Below are 17,701 nucleotides of genomic sequence, written 5' to 3'. Positions count from 1 at the left end.
AGTGGGTTAAGGATCCGGCGTTGCCGTGAGCTGTGGTGTAGGTTGCAGACGCGGCTCGGATCCAGAATCCAGCATTGCTGTGGCTTTGGCGTAGGCCGGTGGCTGCAGCTCCAATTCAACCACTAGCCTGGGAACCTCCATACGCCGTGGGAGCGGCCCAAGAAATAGCAAAAAAAAAAAAAAAAAAAAAAACAAGACAAAAAAAAAAGAAAATCTCCCAAACCAACCCAGTTAAAGCCAAAGCCACCTCGCCAGGCAGCTGATGAGGACATTGCAAGCCAGCTGTGACAGCCCTCCCAGAGCCACCTGGTGGGCAGCCCGGCACAGAGCTCAGCACCCCTCAGGGTGGCTGACTGTACGGCTTCCTCAGTGTTTCCATAAAATTCTGGAAAATTTAGCTCCATGCTTCCTGGAGATGGACAGTGTATCTCCCATCTTGCTTCTTCAAGATACCAATCAAAAAGGATTTCTCACAGAAGGGGTGCCCCACAAATTCTTGTTGAATCAGAGTGCACTAAGACCTCCCCAGTGCTAGGCTCCATGAGGGCCCCACTGAGGCTCCAATGGATAAGCTGGGTAATCAGGTGCCTACGTAACTAAGACGCAGATGGGAAATTCTATGACAGGGACAGTCACAAGCTTCCACAGGAGCCTGGAAAGGAAGAACCTGGAGCCACCAGAAAGGCTCTGGCAGCCATGTTTATCATTTTGGGATGAGGTGGAATGAAGCACTGAAATGTCTGGGCTAAAAGTGAAGGCTTGAGTTGGTGTTTCAGAGAGAAAAACTGGTGGGGTGTGGAGGAAGGATAAGAGGATAGACTGACCGAAGTTTGAGGACCAGTTAGATGAGTTAGTTTTATGTGTCAACATGGTGAGGCTATAGCACCCAGCTATCTAATCAAACACTAACCCAAGTGCAAAATTTGTAGGTGTGGTTCACACAGTGGTTACAATAATTGACTTTAAGTAAAGGAGATTATCCTTGAAAATGTGAGTAGGCCTCACCTAATCAGCTGAAAGTCCTCAAGAACAAGAACAGAGGTTTCTGGGGAAAGAAATCCTGCCTCAAGACTAAAGCATCAACTCCTTCCTGAGTTTCTCGCCTGCTGACTTATTCTACAGGCTTGTCTGGTCCTGCAATTGTGTGAGCCAGGTCCCTGAAATGAACCTCTCTCTGTGTGTTATATGTGTATATCCTATTGGTTCTGTTACTCTAGAGAACCCTGGTTGATACAGATGGTCACCGAAATGAATATTAATACAGGAGAGCTGTGGGCAGGGAGGTACTCAGGCCAGAGACCTTGGAATAGAAAGAAAAGGATAGGATTGGAAATAGAACCGAAAGGAACTTGGTGACTGGGTGGAAGTAGGGAAAGATCCGTCTTGCTGGTGGATTTAAGTGGCCGAAGAGCTTGATAAAGACACGCTGGGGTTAAGATCCTAGAGGAGTTACAGATACTGAGGACCATGCATCAGAGATCTGAGTCTAGAACTCGGGGCTGAAGTCAGGGCTGGGCATTCAGACGGAGATGCACCGAGGCCATGTAAAAACTCAGTGAGAAATACCAGGTGCAAGGGTGAAAGAGGATGGGATCGTCATGAGAAGGTGCCCAAGGTAGAACAGAGGGAGCGCGAGAGCACAGTGGGTGCTACAGGAGTACCAATACCCAGTACTTTGGAGAAGGAGTGGGAGTGTTTAGAGATGGTTTTGTTTGAAACAAGAAAAAGTTTGTTTTGCTTTTAACCTCTGCTCTAAGGGGACTATCATATTGGAATAAAAAAGTAAAAGTTGATCAGTAAGTGGTACATTCTTTATAAGAATATTTTACTATGAATTTCACATGTGAGTATGTTGATTGTTCTATTCTAATTCCAGGAAAACACACACTAGTTGATCCTAAGTGTCTAGTGGCTAATAGAGAATATACTTCTCTAGGTCACACCTTAGATATACTCACCTCTTTCGCTGACAGATTCACATAAATGGCAATAACAAGAAGACCCAGAGAGATTCACACACAATAACAGAGCTGCATCATCAGTTATAGTGCAGCAGAGACCCCTGACCATCTGCATGTGATTCTAGTCCTCCAACCACCCATTATGTGTAAACTCTTATTAAGCATCCTTACCTTCTGACTGCCTGTAAAAGGTTGAGTCACTGCCTGAAATACTGCCTTCATTCTCCAGGTTTGCCTCAAAAAAGCTTCCTCCTGAGAGAGAGAGAGAGAGAGAAGATTATCCAAGGTCTTCAGAGCCCAATGTTCCATATCACTGAAATGGCAGACCACTGTTATCCACTTCGATTGCAAAAAGGTTTAAGGAATCACTAGGTTCCACAGTAACGCTACAGATTTTAACCAATTACATTTTTCTTTTTCATACTGATTCCTGGTATAGCATTGCTGCCACCCCTCACTTTCTTCCAGAGCTTCTCTGGAGGCAGTATGGAATCAAACATGGAATATCAGATTAAAGTCTATGAGATATGAAGTCATTTCCTGGACCTATGTGACTTTGATCAAGTTACCTAACTTCTCAGACACTTGGCTTCCTTACTAGAAAAACTGTGATGATGATACAATTCTCCTCATGATGGGTGATGGGACACTGCATGCCTGGTCTTTAGCTGATGTCCATGGTATCATTCCAAACCATTGCCTTTGGCCAATGAGTTAACTGTCATTAGGAGTTAACAGAAACAAACCCAGAGCAAGACAAGGTAAGCCATGCCATTTGATCTTTTAAGGCCCCTGCCTCTTTCCTGGCCTTCTCTCAATTGAACACACACCCTAGTCTTAGTTCCAGGCTGGAAGAACAGTTGGCTAAAATCTTTTTAAGTTAGGAATCTGTGTTCACATATTAATTCATCAAATGAAATCTTTGAAGGTGTGGAGATATGGTTGATGGTCTCTTCCTTTTAACATCACTGTATTGTATCTCCAGTGCCCAAGACAGCACCTAGATGGCTGGGGGCTCATAAAAAAATTACTGAATTGGATGTTGATGGAAAACAATCTTTGACAGAAACAGGAGAGTAACTGTGAGTCTACATGTCTTAGCTCACAAGGGGGAAATGCCACTGACACCAATCAAACTCAGCTGTAGGCCTTCGATACATCACAGTCTGTGCTTCCTTGGATGGGCTGCATGGGGCTGGCATGTGGGAACTCTAAGGCATCTGCAGTGGGTTAGTAGGCCATCAACTTTATGAAATAGGCTGTTAATTTACAGCCTGCCACAGTGATTTGGTCGGACCATAGACAAACCTCTGTGACCGGCCTTTCAAAAGGCCTGAAGTCCATTTATTCTAGCTCCGTGACTGTAAGGACGTTATCTTCCTGGGTCTCCATTTCCTCACTTATAAAATAAAGCTTTATAATAAGTCATCACCCCCATTTTAAGGCTGTATACATCTAAGTACAAATATTTCACTTTGGCACAGCATCCATTCATTCATCCAGAAAATACTCCATGAGAATCTAGTAGATGTCTGGCTCTGGGCTGGATGTTAGGGTGCACTGGTGAGCAAAGCCCCAAATCCTTGCAGCCCTGACAACCTTGATAGCCTAGAGGATGAGAATTCATTAAACAAAGCTTTACAGAAATAAATATAAAATTACAGATATGCTGAGGGCTCTGACTGAGTGGTTCACAGAATAGGGAAAGTATTTGGCAGGGAAGGCTGACCTAGGTGGTGAGTAACCAGCCAAAAGGGTATGGAGGTGGGAGGGTATGCAGGGCAGAGCAAACAGCTTGCACAGGGACAGGCAGTGGGGACAGCAAGGTACACCCGAAGAGCTAAACCAGAAGCCATCCCAGTGGGCTGCAGAGAGGAGCGGGAGCTTGGGGTGATGTGGGCTGAGAGCAGACCTCGAAGGTCATGGTGGCCACAACAGTGCTCTAATCTTTGTTCCAACTTGAAGCCACTCGAAGCTAGTAAAGGCTCCACAGAGCTGATGTGGTCAGGTGTGTGCATTTAAAGTGCATGTTGGCTGCTGTGTGGAGGACAACCTGGAAGAGGGAGAGGGTGGGTGTTGACTGAGGAAGAGCAGAGTGCAGCCTGCCCTGTGGAGTGATCCCATGATGAGAAAAAGCAGGGCAGGCAAAGTGGAGGAGTGTAGTCCAGGAAGGGCTTAGGAAATTAGAGAGACTGGGCATGTTTACAAATCAATAGGAAGGAACCAGTTAAGAGGGAGGCTGAATAGGCTAAAAGTAAGGACTGAGTGACCTTGAGACCTTTGTGGAAGGTGACAGGGATCAGATGGGGAGAAGCACCAGATCTGCCCTGTGAAGGAGGTGGTGATCTGTCTGCTGAGACAAGGAGGAAGGTGGTGGGGACTGTGAAGTGGGGGGAGAAGATCTAAAAACATCTTTGGGAGACTGCGCTGACCAGGACAGGCTCTGGGTTTACATGATTATAAATTTTCTAGTACAACTTTCCCTGTGTCCCTTTAAATTAATAAGTGGGGGCTTCTGGGCCATTTAGAATGATGGGATTTTTCCAAGGCCAGAAAGCAATTGAACTGTTCCGGAAAGCACTGACACAGCAGCCAGACGACATCAGGTCACATCTTTCATGTGCTGGAGGAACCTCCGATTTCACGTGACTCAGCATCTTTCAAAAGACCGTGTTTGTCAGTCAAATTAGATGAAAGGTGTCAGAGACCTTTCCAAGGATTGTGTCAAAGATAGATGTTAACGTTAATATGTTAATTAATAAAAGCGGGGCTTATCTTACCCATCTTATTTATCCAATACTACATAAAAGTCTGAATTAATCGTTAAATTGTCTAGAGATTAAGTCTATTAATAAGGGTTACTCTGATCTTTTCGTGTACTGCCTTTCTTTTAGGATAACTATTAAAAATGTCATGCTCAATCTATCAGATAAACCACGGGAGCATGTGTTACCTCATTAGACAAGATGATTTTTATAAATCTATTTACTTATTTATCTGACTTCGCCACTGGAATGTTGGCTCTGAGATGGCAAGGTCTTGCCCATCTTGACACCCCCAATTCTTAAACCAGGTGTTCAATGAATGCTTATACATCTTAGATTTATATGAAAAAATGAATGGGTCTCTTTTTAGGCCCAGCCCGGTCATTTGACGTGGGCTGCAGGAGGAGTAGGTGAGCCGGGGAGAAGTGGGGAGGGACTGATGGCTGTGCCAGGGGTGCATGTGATGAGTGACCCATAAGATTCTGTGAACTCAATGAATTGTCAATGGACTGAGGGTTTTTTTTTTTTAACAGCAAACTACACTGGTCTAGGCAATAGAGATGTTTTGTAGGTAATAGGAGTTTTATACTGAGAGTCCTGGAGCAAAGCACATGCTTTGCACGCTATAGATTATGTTCTGACAATCAAAATTCTGAAACTAAGTACCCTCAGGTGGAGCTGAAGATGGAACCATCTTAGTCAAAACTCTTGCCATACAAATTATAGTGAAATTCTAGCTGAGGCTTTCAGTCTTTGCTGTGTCTTAAAATAACCCAGAGAGCTTTAAAAAAAATATCTGTCCTGGGCCCACCTCCAGAGATTCAGAAGTAATTGACTGGGGGTGGAAGAGAATCTTGCACTGAGTTTTTTCAAAGCTCCTTAGGTTGATTCTAGTGTGTTGTCGGGATCAAGAATGGCAGCTGACAACCACACCAAGGTGTTGGGTGATGAGTAGATGCCAAGGCCAGTGACTCCCCAGTTGTCCAGCATAACCAGGAAGCTACTTAAGCACTGGAAGACTTCTCCACACTTGAGGCGTAACTCAATTTTCTAGGTGGTATATAGATTAAATCTCATTGTTTTATGATCATGGCATTATAGATTTGAGCATAATCTCAAAAACTGTCTCCTGCCTGCTTGTCTTCATGTTGATGAAAATGAAATCTTAGTTTAAATGGAGATACAAATCATATTAAAGCTGCTGACTCCATACTTTTATGAAGTGTCATGGTACCCACAAAATGCTTGGAAGGTGGAATTGTGCAACATTGAGGACCTAAGATGTGCCAGCACTTTGGGAACACAAAGAAGCTATCGCCTCCCCCCAGTCCAGCAGGAGAGCAGCTTCGTAAACCATCACCTGAATGATAATGTGATGAAAGATGTGGTGAATCATAGCCCAGGACCTAAGTCTGTTTCATTCATGGCAGTTATTCCCAGCAAATAATTTGCCTTTGAAAGTGACTCAAACATTTCAAAGCCTTTTGCTGGCCCACTTGGAATTCTTGTCCCCCTGTTCCACCTGTGGGGCCCGAGGGAGAAACAGAAGGAGACTTGGGTTGTGCTCCATTTACAGGGTTCTCTCAATGTGTTTGCTTTTCCCCCTCGTTCTACAGGAAGCAGTGGAGGACACCTATGTGACGTGACTGTGGTGGCATGCAGAGGGTACATGAAGCACACCCGAGGATGAAGAGAGCAAGGATGGGATGCAAATGAGTGAGCCAATGCTTTTCTGGAACTTTCCTGAGGGAGTGCTTTGGCTTGAAAACCTACTCTTAATGGGATTACTTTTAAGCTGTATTTCTTTTGGCCTTCATTTCTAGAGAAACGTTTTTAGAAAAATCAGCAAAGAGAAGATCAAAATAATATGTTGAAACCTTGGGCTCTGCTCTCTTGGCTATAGGCTTCCTGAGTGGTTTGAAAGACAGAGATTCTAACAACTATCACAAAAGGCCCTAATGATTCTCCGTATTTAAGGCTCCCATCCTATTTCCCCCTTGTCTCAGTGGCTGGCATATTTTTAGATAAGACACAACCAAAGACTTTATTGAGAATACAACAATATAAAATAATGATGGTGAAAAAGCTCCAAATGAGATGGATGAGGTTTTTTTTTTTTTTTTCTTTTCTATGGATTAAAAAGCATTTACCTGTGTCAGCAAAGTGATGAAAAAAATCTGTCTCTAGATAGAAAAAACAGCCTTTTTTTGGAAGGACATGCTGTTCATATTCTGACAACCATTTCTTTCTACTGGCTGGTCTAAGAAAAATAAAGAGGAGTTCCCGTCGTGGCGCAGTGGTTAACGAATCCGACTAGGAACCATGAGGTTGCGGGTTCGGTCCCTGCCCTTGCTCAGTGGGTTAACGATCCGGCGTTGCCGTGAGCTGTGGTGTAGGTTGCAGACGCGGCTCGGATCCCGCGTTGCTGTGGCTCTGGCGTAGGCCGGTGACTATAGCTCCGAATCAACCCCTAGCCAGGGAACCTCCATATGCCGCGGGAGCGGCCCAAGAAATAGCAACAACAACAACAATAACAACAACAAAAGACAAAAAAAAAAGAAAAGAAAAATAAAGAATATAATTTCTCATTCTAACTACATTGGTTATTTTAAAGACATAGGTAGAATTCATCCTTCAAGCTTCCTGGGAAGAAGCTGAGATGTTTCTAACTCTCCCATTGCATCAAATTCTGGGCCTGATATGAAAAGGATTTGGGGGTAGGAAGGAAGGGGAGCAGGGGCCCATGCATATCCTCTGATCCCAGACCTAGTGACTTGCCAATGTCTTAATCATTAGGGAAAGGTGATCAAGAATCTTTAGCTTCTAGGGATTTAGAATTAAAATGTCCACAATAGTATATGGAATGACTGGCCAATAGAGACCTGCTGTATAGCTCAGGGAACTCTATCCAATATTTTGTGATAATCTATACAGGAAAAGAATCTGAAAAAGGATGGGTTGTGTATATGTGTAATTGAATCACTTTGTTGTACAGCAGAAATAATCACAACATAGTAAATCAACTACAATTCAATAAAACTTAAAAAAAATCAGTGTAGCTAAAAAAAAAAAAATGTCCATAATATGTAGATATGCTTTCATCCTCCCAGCTGCCAATATCCAGCCCTGTGGAGATGCCGGAATCAAAAGACTCAAAACTTAACAGAATCTTTGGTGTATGTCCTTCTATTACTTTTTTTTTTTTTAGGCCTGCACCCGAGGCATATGGAAGTTCCCAGGCTAGAGATCAAATTGGAGCTGTAGCTGCCAGCCTACACCACAGCCACAGCAACACGAGATCCGAGCTGTGTCTGTAACCTACACCACAGCTCATGGCAACACCGGATCCTTAACCCAGTGAGTGAGGCCAGGGATCAAACCTGCATCCTCATGGAGCCTAGTTGGAATCGTTACCGCTGAGCTAAGATGGAAACTCCTCTCCTTTTATTTCTGCTCCTCACTAGAACCAGATATTTAAGGCACTCTTTCTGTCCCAGGTGAGTTTTCCATAGTGTACAGGGCCTCCAAGCAAAGTGTCCTTCTACCCCACCAGCCCCGCAAAGGCTCCCACATAGCCCACAGTCGGCATACCCAGGATGTCAAAACACACTCCGCTCTCCAGCCGGTGTTTCCTGTACAGGTTCTTCAAGACCTTGGCGCTTCCAAAGCGTTTGAAGCGGCTCTTCACATTACTGTAGAACCATTCCAGGGACTGGGTCCTTAGAACCCTGAGAACAACACAGAGTTAGAAAACAGAAAATTAGAATTAAAGAACAGAACTACGAAATGGTAGATTGGAAGAGTTGCCACAATACTTTGCAGCTCCTTCCATCAAGAGGTGGAGTGTTATTTCTCTACTCCTTGGACCTGGGATGGCCTTGTGACATGCTTTGACCATGGAGACTGGTGGAAGTGATGCTGTGTAAGTCCTAAGCCTGGAAGCTTCCTCTCTTGCTGCTTGGAGAAGCCCTGCAACCCGTCGTCATGTGAACAAGCCTAAGATAGCCTGTGGGATGATGAAAGGCACTTAGCCTAACCACCCCTCTTACCCCAGCCAATAGCCAGCCAACTCCTAGACAGGTAAGTAAGGTCACTGACTGCCAGTTTCCTGGAGGTGTATGAGTGACCCTAAGTAAGACCAGCAGAACTGTGCACCTAAGCCCATCCAAAGAGCAAGCTGACAAATGCTCGCCATTTGAAGCCACTAGATGACACATTTAATAGCAAGCTTTATATTTAACATTTACTGCATTAACATTTCTAATTCAGGAGTTCCCGTCGTGGCACAGTGGTTAACGAATCCGATTAGGAACCACGAGGTTTCAGGTTCGATCCCTGGCCTTGCTCAGTGGGTTAAGGATCCAGCGTTGCCATGAGCTGTGGTGTAGGTCGCAGACATGGCTCTGATCCCTCATTGCTGTGGCTGTGGTGTAGGCTGGTGGCTACAGCTCTGATTAGACCCCTAGCCTGGGAACCTCCATATGCCACAGGGATTGGCCCTAGAAAAGGCAAAAAGACAAAAACAAACAAACAAACAAAACGAACAAACCAATCAAACAAAAACATTTCTAATTCAGCTTGGGAAAATAAAAAACACAAGTGAAACACTGAGCTCCAGGGCAAAATTCTGCAGCCTCTTGTTCAGCCTGAAGCACTGTGGGAAAGCAGTTTCCTGGTCAGTGCTATCACACTGGGTACAAAACACTGACGTGATTCTTCTCTTTTCTGCCTGATAAGAACATATGTCTAAACTCCTCCCATTTTAAGAAAAGCTTCTGTTGTTATTTTTCTTGTTTATGAGTGTAACAATGCATACTGCTTTAGAAGTTCAGAAAAGCAAAATGAATATAAATACTTCTAATTCAGTGGAGGAACGAACACATATACATTTAGCTGCACTTCCTCCCCAGATGCCAGTGAAGTGTGAGAAGATATCCAAAGGGAAAAAAATCAATAGAAATGGAGAATGGAGGTGAGGCAAGAATCAGAGATTTTGACAGATTTCTGAAAAACTGAAAGTGAGTGACAGCATAAAAGTAACAGAGAGAACACTGTCCTGCAAAACAAGCAGAAGGGCTGGGACTCATAGACAGAGAGGTCCAGTTTAAAGTCGTTTGCTGAATACTCAGCCATAAAAAAGAATGAAACTTTGCCATCTGCAGCAACATGGATGACCTTGGAGAGCATTATGCTAAGTGAAATAAGTCAGATACAGTATGATAACACTTACATGTGGAATCTAGAAAATACAACAAACTAGTGAATAAAACAAAAAAGAAGCAGACTCATAGGAAAAACAAAGTTGGTTGGTGCCAAGAGAGCAGGACTGGATTATGACATAGTATTCTGAAGGCTAATTTAACAGTCATATAGTCAACATTGAGGCCTCTAGGCCCCCATCCCTATTCCCATACAAATGGGTAGCTAGTCCAGGGATGCTTTGTTCTAGATCAAAAATAACCTGTTCTATAATAATATTGAACAGTCTGCTTGAGGACTGGGACTTCAATATAGGGACTACCACCCTGCAGTGAAGCCCTCCTTGTTTAGCTGGGGAAGACTTCACATGCCTGCCCACCAGATCCTACCCATGTACCCCAAAGCCAAGCCTGCCAGTTGCCTGGCTTTCAAACTTGGAGTCCTTCCCTGACCGCCTTAAAAATTACCACCACCCTGCCAACATGTCTTCAATGCACTTACTCCCACTTTCACTCCGCATATTTCTTTTTTTTTAAATTACTCAATGAATTTTGTTACATTTATAGTTGTAAAATGATCATCGCAACCCAATTATATAGCGTTTCCATCCCAAACCCCCAGAGCATCCCCACACCTCCAACCTATCTCATTTGGAAATCATAAGTTTTTCAAAGTCTATGAGTCAGTATCTGTTCTGCAAAGAAGTTCATTGTGTCCTTTTTTTTAGATTCCACATGTAAGTGATAGCATATGATGTTGGAGTCTCACTGTCTGACTGACTTCACTTAGCATGATAATTTTTATGTCCATCCATGTTGCCGCAAATGCTGTTATTTCATTCATTTTAATGGCTGAGTAATATTCCACTGAGTATATGTACCACATCTTCCTTATCCACTCCTCTGTCAATGAGCATTTAGGTTGTTTCCATGTCGTGGCCATTGTATATAGTGCTGCCATGAACACTGGAGTACATGTACCTTTTCAAGTCATGGTTTTCTCTGGATAGATGCCCAGGAGTGGGATTGCTGGATCAAATGGTAATTCTGTTTTGAGTTTTCCGAGGCATCGCCATACTGTTTTCCACAGTGGGTGCACCAGTTTACATTCCTACCAACAGTGTATGATGGTTCCCTTTTCTCCACACTCTTGCCAGCATTTATTGTTTGTAGACTTTTTGATGATGGCCATTCTGGCTGGTATAAAGTGGTCCCTCATACTAATTTTGATTTGTATTTCTCTAATAATGAGTGATGTTGAATATCTTTCCATGTGCTTCTTGGCCAACTGTATGTCATCTTTGGGGAATTGTCTGTTTAGATCTTCTGCCCATTTTTTGATGGAGTTTGTTTGTTTTGGTATTGAGCTGCAGAAGGTGTTTATAAATTTTGGAGATTAATCCCTTATCAGTCAATTCATTTGCAAATATTTCTCCCATTCTGTGGGTTCTCTTTTCGTTTTGTTTAGGGTTTCCTTTGCTGTGCAGAAACTTTTTAGTTTAATTAAGTCCCATTTGTTTATTTTTGTTTTTCTCGTCATTACTCTAGGAGGTGGATCTGAGAAGATATTGCTGTGGTTTATGTTGGAGAGTGTTTGGCCTATGTTTTTCTCTAAGAGTTGTATAGTATCCAGTCTTATATTTAGGTCTTTAATCCATTTTGAGTTTATTTTTGTGTATGGTGTTAGGAAGGGTTCTAATTTCATTCTTTTCCATGTAGCTGTCCAGTTTTCCCAGCACCACTTATTGAAGGGGGTGTCTTTTTTTCCATTGTATATTCTTGCCTCCTTTGTCACAGATTAGTTGACTATAGGTGCATGGGTTTAATTCTGGGCTTTCTATCCTGTTCCATGGATCTCTATTTCTGTCTCTGTGCCAGTACCATATGGTTTAGATGACTGTAGCTTTATAGTATAGTCTGAAGCCAGGGCACCTGATTCCTCCAGCTCCATTTTTCTTTCTCAGGATGGATGGCTTTGGCTATTCTGGGTCTTCTGTTCTATTTAGTTCTAGTTCTGTGAAAACTGTCCTTAGAAATTTGATAGGGATTGCACTCAATCTGTAGATTGCCTTGGGTAGTATAGTCATTTTGATAATATTATTTTTTCCAATCCAAGAGCATGGTATGTCTTTCCATCTGTTTATGTCCTCTTCTATTTCTTTCATCAGCATCTTATAGTTTTCAGAGTACAGGTATTTTGTCTCTTTAGGTAGGTTTGTTCCTAAGTATTTTATTCTTTTTGATGAGATGGTAAGTGGGATTGTTTCCCTAATTTCTCTTTCTGATTCTTCATTGTTAGTATATAGAAATACCATCAATTTCTGTGTATTAATTTTGTATCCTGTAATTTTGCCAAATTCATTGATGAGCTCTAACAGTTTTCTGGTAGTGTCTTTAGGATTTTCTAGGTATAGTATCATGTCATCTGCAAACAGTGATAGTTTTACTTCTTCCTTTCCAATTTGGATTCCTTTTATTTCTTTTTCTTCTCTGACTGCTGTGCCTAGGACTTCCAAAACTATGTTGAAGAGTAGTGGCAAGAGTGGACATCTTTGTCTCACTCCTGATCTCAGCAGGAATTCTTTCAGCTTTTCACCATTGAGAATGATGTTAGCTTGGGTTTTTCATATATGGCCTTTATTATGTTGAGATAGGTTCCCTCTATGCCCACTTTCTGAAGGGTTTTTTTCAGAAACGGGTGTTGGATTTTGTCAAAGGCTTTTTCTGCATCTATTGAGAGGATCATATGGTTTTTCTTCTTCAGTTTGTTAATGTGGTGTATCACACTGATGGATTTGCAGATGTTGAAGAATCCTTGCATCCCTGGAATAAATCCCACTTGACCATGATGTACAATCCTTTTAATGTATTGTTGGATGCAGTTTGCTAGTATTTTGTTGAGGATTTTTTCATCTATGTTCATCAATGAAATTGGCTCTAGTTTTCTTTTTATGTGGTATCTTTGTCTGGTTTTGGTATCAGGGTGATGGTGGCCTCATAGAATGAGTTTGGAAGTGTTCCTTCCTCTGCAATTTTCTGGAATAGTTTCAGAAGAATAGGTGTTAGTTCTTCTCTAAATGACAGAATTCGCCTGTGAAGTCATCTGGTCCTGGACTTTTGTTTGTTGGAAGTTTTTAAATCACAGTTTCAATTTTAATACTTGTGATTGGCACATTCATCTTTTCTATTTCATCTTGGTTTAGTCTTGGAAGATTGTACTTTTCTCAGAATTTGTCCATTTCATCTAGGTTTTCCATTTTATTGGCATATAGTTGCTTGTAGTAGTCTCTTATGACACTTTGTATTTCTGTGATGTCCATTGTAACTTCTCCTTTTTCATTTCTAATTTTATTGATTTGAGTCCTCTCTCTTTTTCTTGATAAGTCTGGCTAAGGGCTTATTGATCTTGTTGATCTTTTCAAAGAACCAGCTTTTAGTTTCATTGATCTTTTCTATGGTTTTCTTCATTTCTATTTCATTGATTTCTGCTCTGTTATGATTTCTGTCCTTTTGCTAACTTTAGGTCTTGTCTATTATTTTCCCTCTAGCTGCTTTAGATGTAAAGTTAGGTTTTTTTATTTGAGCTTTTTCTTGTTCCCTGAGGTAGGCCTGTATTGCTATAAACGTCCCTCTTAGAACTGCTTTTGCTTCATCCCATAGGTTTGGGAGTGTTGTCATTTGCTTCTAGGTATTTTTTAATTTCCTCTTTGATTTCTTCAGTGACCCATTGGCTGTTTAGTAGCATGTTGTTTAGTCTCCACGTGTTTGTGTTTTTTGTAGTTTTTTCTTGTTGATTTCTGGTCATATAGTGTTGTGGTCGGAAAAGATGCTTGATATGATTTCAATTTTCTTAAAATTACTGAGGCTTGATTTGTGGCCCATAATGTGTTCAATCCTAGAGAACGTTCCATGTGCACTTGAGAAGAATGTATATTCTGCTGCTTTTGGATGGAATGTCCTATAAATATCTATTGAGTCCATCTGGTCTAATGCTTCATTTAAGCCCTGTGTTTTCTTGTTGATTTTCTGACTGGATGACCTGTCCATTGCTGTAAGTGGGGTGTTAAAGTCCCCCACTATGTTTGTATTATTGTCAGTTTCTCCTTTTAAGGTTGTTGGCAGTTGCCTTATATATTGAGGTGATCCTATGTTGGGTCCATATATATTTATAATTGTTATATCTTCTTCTTGGATTGATCCTTTGATCATTATGTAATATCCTTCCTTGTCTTATAATATTCTTTATTTTAAAGTCTATTTTGTCTGAGTATTGCTACTCCAGCTTTCTTTTGATTCCCATTTGCGTGGAATATTTTCTTCCATCCTCTCACTTTCAATTTGTATGTGTCCCTAGAAGTGGCTCTCTTGAAGACAGCATATACATGGAACTTGTTTTGTATCAATTCGGCCAGCCTATGTCTTTTGGTGGGGGCATTTAGTTCATTTACATTTAAGGTAATTATTGATATGTATGTTCTTATTGCCATTTTAATTAAATATTTTGGATTTTTTGTTGTTGTTGCTCTTTTTTCTTCCCTTCTTTTGTTCTTTCTTGTGGTTTGATGACATCTTTAGTGTTGTATTTGAGTTGATTTTTCTTGTGTGTGTACCCATCCTAGATTTTTGGTTTGCAATTATCCTGAAGTTTTGATATATATATGAGATTGTTTTAAGTTGTTGTTCTCTTAATTCAAATGCATCTCCAGTGTCCTGGATTTGTACCCTCCTCTTCTCACAACTTCTGATTTTGGTAGCATATTTGTGCATGGATGACTTCCTGCCTTTAATGTATATATGCCTTTACTGGTGAGCCTTGTCATTTGTGTTATTTTTGTTTCTACTTGTGGCCTTTTCTTTTCCACCTAGACAGGTTCTTTAGTATTTGTTGTAAAGCTGTTTTAGTGGTGCTGAATTCTCTTAGCTTTTGCTTATCTGTAAAGCTTTTGATTTCTCCTTCAAATCTGAATGACAGCCTTGCTGGGTAAAGTAATCTTGGTTGGAGGTTTTTTCCTTTCATCACTTTAAGTATATTGTACCACTCCCTTCTGGACTGCAGAGTTTCTGCTGAAAAAATCTTCTGATAACCCCTTATCGGGGTTCCCTTGTATGTTGTTTCTTTTCCCTAGCTGCTTTCAATATTTTCTCTTTGTCTTTAATTTTGGTCAGTTTGATTAATATGTGTCACAGGGTGTTCCTCCTTGGGTTTATTTTATATGGTACTTGTGCTTCCTAGATTTGAGTGAGTGGTTCCTTTCCCATGTTAGGAAATTTTTTGGCTATTATCTCTTTGAATACTTTTTCTGTAACTTTCTCTTCTCCTTCTGGCACCCCTATAATACAGATGTCGGTGCATTTGATGTTGTCCCAGAGTTCTCTGAGACTGTCTTCATTTCTTTTCAATCTTTTTTCTCTTTTCCATTGTGCATCAGTGATTTCCACTAGTCTGTCCTCCACCTTGCTTATTCCTTCTTTTGCCTCCTGTATTCTGCTTTTGGTTGCTTCTAATGAATTTTTTATTTGTTATTGTATTTTGCATCTCTGTTTGCTTATGTTTTAAATCTTGTATTTCTTTGCTCAGTGTTTCCTGTAAATTATCAATCTTTTCCTCTAGTATATTTCCAATGTCCTTCATCATCTTCACTATCATCAGTTTAAAGTCTTTTTCCTTCTGATAATCTCCAGATCACTTAGCTGTTTTTCTCATTTTTTTTTTCTTGTTCCCTTTTCTGAGTTATAGTTCTCTGCCTTTTAATTTTTATAGATTTTTGGTTTGGCCTCCTTTTTGCCAACAGTAGTGTTGTAGTCTCTCTTACTTCTGATGTCTGCCCCCCTTGTGGCTGAAGTTGGCATGGGGGCTTGCTGTAGGCTTCCTGATGGGAGGGACTCATGCCTGCCCCCTGGTAGGTGGGGCTGATTCCTGTCCCCCTGTTGGGTGGGGCTTTGTCTCTGGATGAGATTAGAGGTGGCTGTGTGCCTGGGGGGGGGTCTTTAGGCAGCCTGTTTACTGATGGTTGGGGCTGTGATCTCACCTGGATTATTGTTTGGCCTTGGGCTTCTCAGTGCTGATGGATGGGGCCAGATTTTCCCAAAATGGCCATCTCTAGAGGAACACATGCTGATGAATATTCCCAAGAACTTTGCCTCCAATGTCCTTCCCCCACAATGAGCCACAGTCACCCCCTGTTTTCCCAGGAGATCCTCCAAGAACTGAAGTCAGGTCTGACACAATTCCTATGTATCCTCTACTTTGCCCTGGGACCCAGTGCACATGAAAGCATGTCTGCACCTTTCAAGAATGGGGTCTGTGTTTCCCCCAGTCCCATGGTGCTCCGGTGCACAGCCCCACTGGCCTTCAATGCCAGATGCTCTGGGGCTCTTTCTCCCAATGCCAAATCCCCAGGCATGGGGACCTGACATGGGGCTCAGAACTCTCACTCCTGTAGGTGAGTCTCTGTGATACAGTTACTTTCCAGTCTGTGGGCTTCCCATCTTGCAGGTATGGGTTTGCTAATATTGTGTAATCACCTCTCCTACCATCTTGATGTGGCCTCCTCTTTGTCTTCTGGAGTAGGATATCTTTTTGAAAGTTTCCAGTCCATTTGGTTGAAGGTTGTTCAGCATTTGGTTGTAATTCTGTTGTTTTTATGAGAGAAGATGAGCTCCAGTCCTTCTATTCCACTATCTTACTCCCATCTCTGGATTTCTCTTGTCTCTCTCCCCATATTTCTATAGAGTTCTTCTCTGTACCTGATGTTTAATTTTATATAATTCATTACTTATAAGATAATCAGTACATTAATATGTTAATTAAGAATTGTTAAATTTCTTTGTCACCTAATTCCTGTTTCCGATAGAGCATAAGTTCATGGAAGAGAGGTTTCCATTCCTGTATCCCACGTACCTAAACCACTGTATCCCAATGTACATAATGGACACTCAATACAATCTAGTAAGTGGTGGACAAAAACAGTTTTAAACCTAGTTTTTTCATTTAATATTCCTGAATGACTTTAATGTTGTTGAATAGTCTTCCCCACAACATTTTTAGTAGCCCCAGAGTTTGCCATAGTGTAAACATAGCAGGTTTTGTGTGTCAGTGGTCTTGTCTTTTGACATTGAATTTGTTCATTTCATTTGCTACTAAAAGCAATTCTGTAATGCATATGTTGGCAGCTAAATGTTAAACATATCCACAATTGTGGATTTATGAATTGCTGGGCTCACTGATGTCCGTCTTGCAGAAAGTTTTACCAATGTCACTCCTAGACTGCAGTATGAAATTTTAAAGTCCTCAAAGTAGCCTCACATTGAAAAGAAGCCCCCAGTGGAGTGGCCAGTTGCTCCATGGAAAAGCCCATGCCTGGTCCCTAAGTGCAGCACAGGCAGGTAGACAAAGGGCAGAAGGCAAGTCTCCTTTCCTCCACTCTGGTTTGGTAGATGAGACAGCAATCAGAGGCTTGCCTTCACTGAGGAAGAAAAGCAGCTGTAAGACAGAATGACCGAATATATCATCCTTTTGTATAAAAGTACAGTTACCAGTTTCATTACTATTAATGAAAATGAATACAATTTGAGTGCTTGCTCCATCTTAGACACTGTGCCAAAACTTTACTTGAATCATTATTTAATTCTCACAGAGTCCAGAGCAGTGGATCAGAGCAGGGGTTCTGGGGCAGGTTGGGACTCGCCCAGGCTCTGGCATTTACTGCCTATGTGGTCGTGAGAAATTACTTAATCCCCTGAAGCCTCAGTTTCTTCATCTATGGGACAAGGATGA

At 41.7% G+C, this 17,701-nt stretch overlaps 1 protein-coding gene across 2 annotated transcripts in view; it reads right to left on the bottom strand.

Annotated features, from left to right (window-relative positions):
• Positions 1 to 17,701, bottom strand: part of MYRIP (myosin VIIA and Rab interacting protein) — a 208,961-nt gene that overhangs the window by 58,168 nt on the left and 133,092 nt on the right. The window contains exons 4-5 of one of the 2 annotated variants that reach the window (XM_047770482.1): positions 8,318 to 8,454; positions 2,133 to 2,213 (exon numbers count right to left, since the gene is read on the bottom strand). In XM_047770482.1, the coding sequence (XP_047626438.1) occupies positions 2,133 to 2,213; positions 8,318 to 8,454 (218 nt within the window). The remainder of the gene's footprint in view (positions 1 to 2,132; positions 2,214 to 8,317; positions 8,455 to 17,701) is intronic. The other variant, XM_047770486.1, reaches the window with a different exon arrangement.

The sequence above is a fragment of the Phacochoerus africanus genome, chromosome 1, assembly GCF_016906955.1.
Source record: "Phacochoerus africanus isolate WHEZ1 chromosome 1, ROS_Pafr_v1, whole genome shotgun sequence".
NCBI classification, from domain to species: domain Eukaryota; kingdom Metazoa; phylum Chordata; class Mammalia; order Artiodactyla; family Suidae; genus Phacochoerus; species Phacochoerus africanus.
This window is presented reverse-complemented; position numbering and strand designations above follow the sequence as displayed.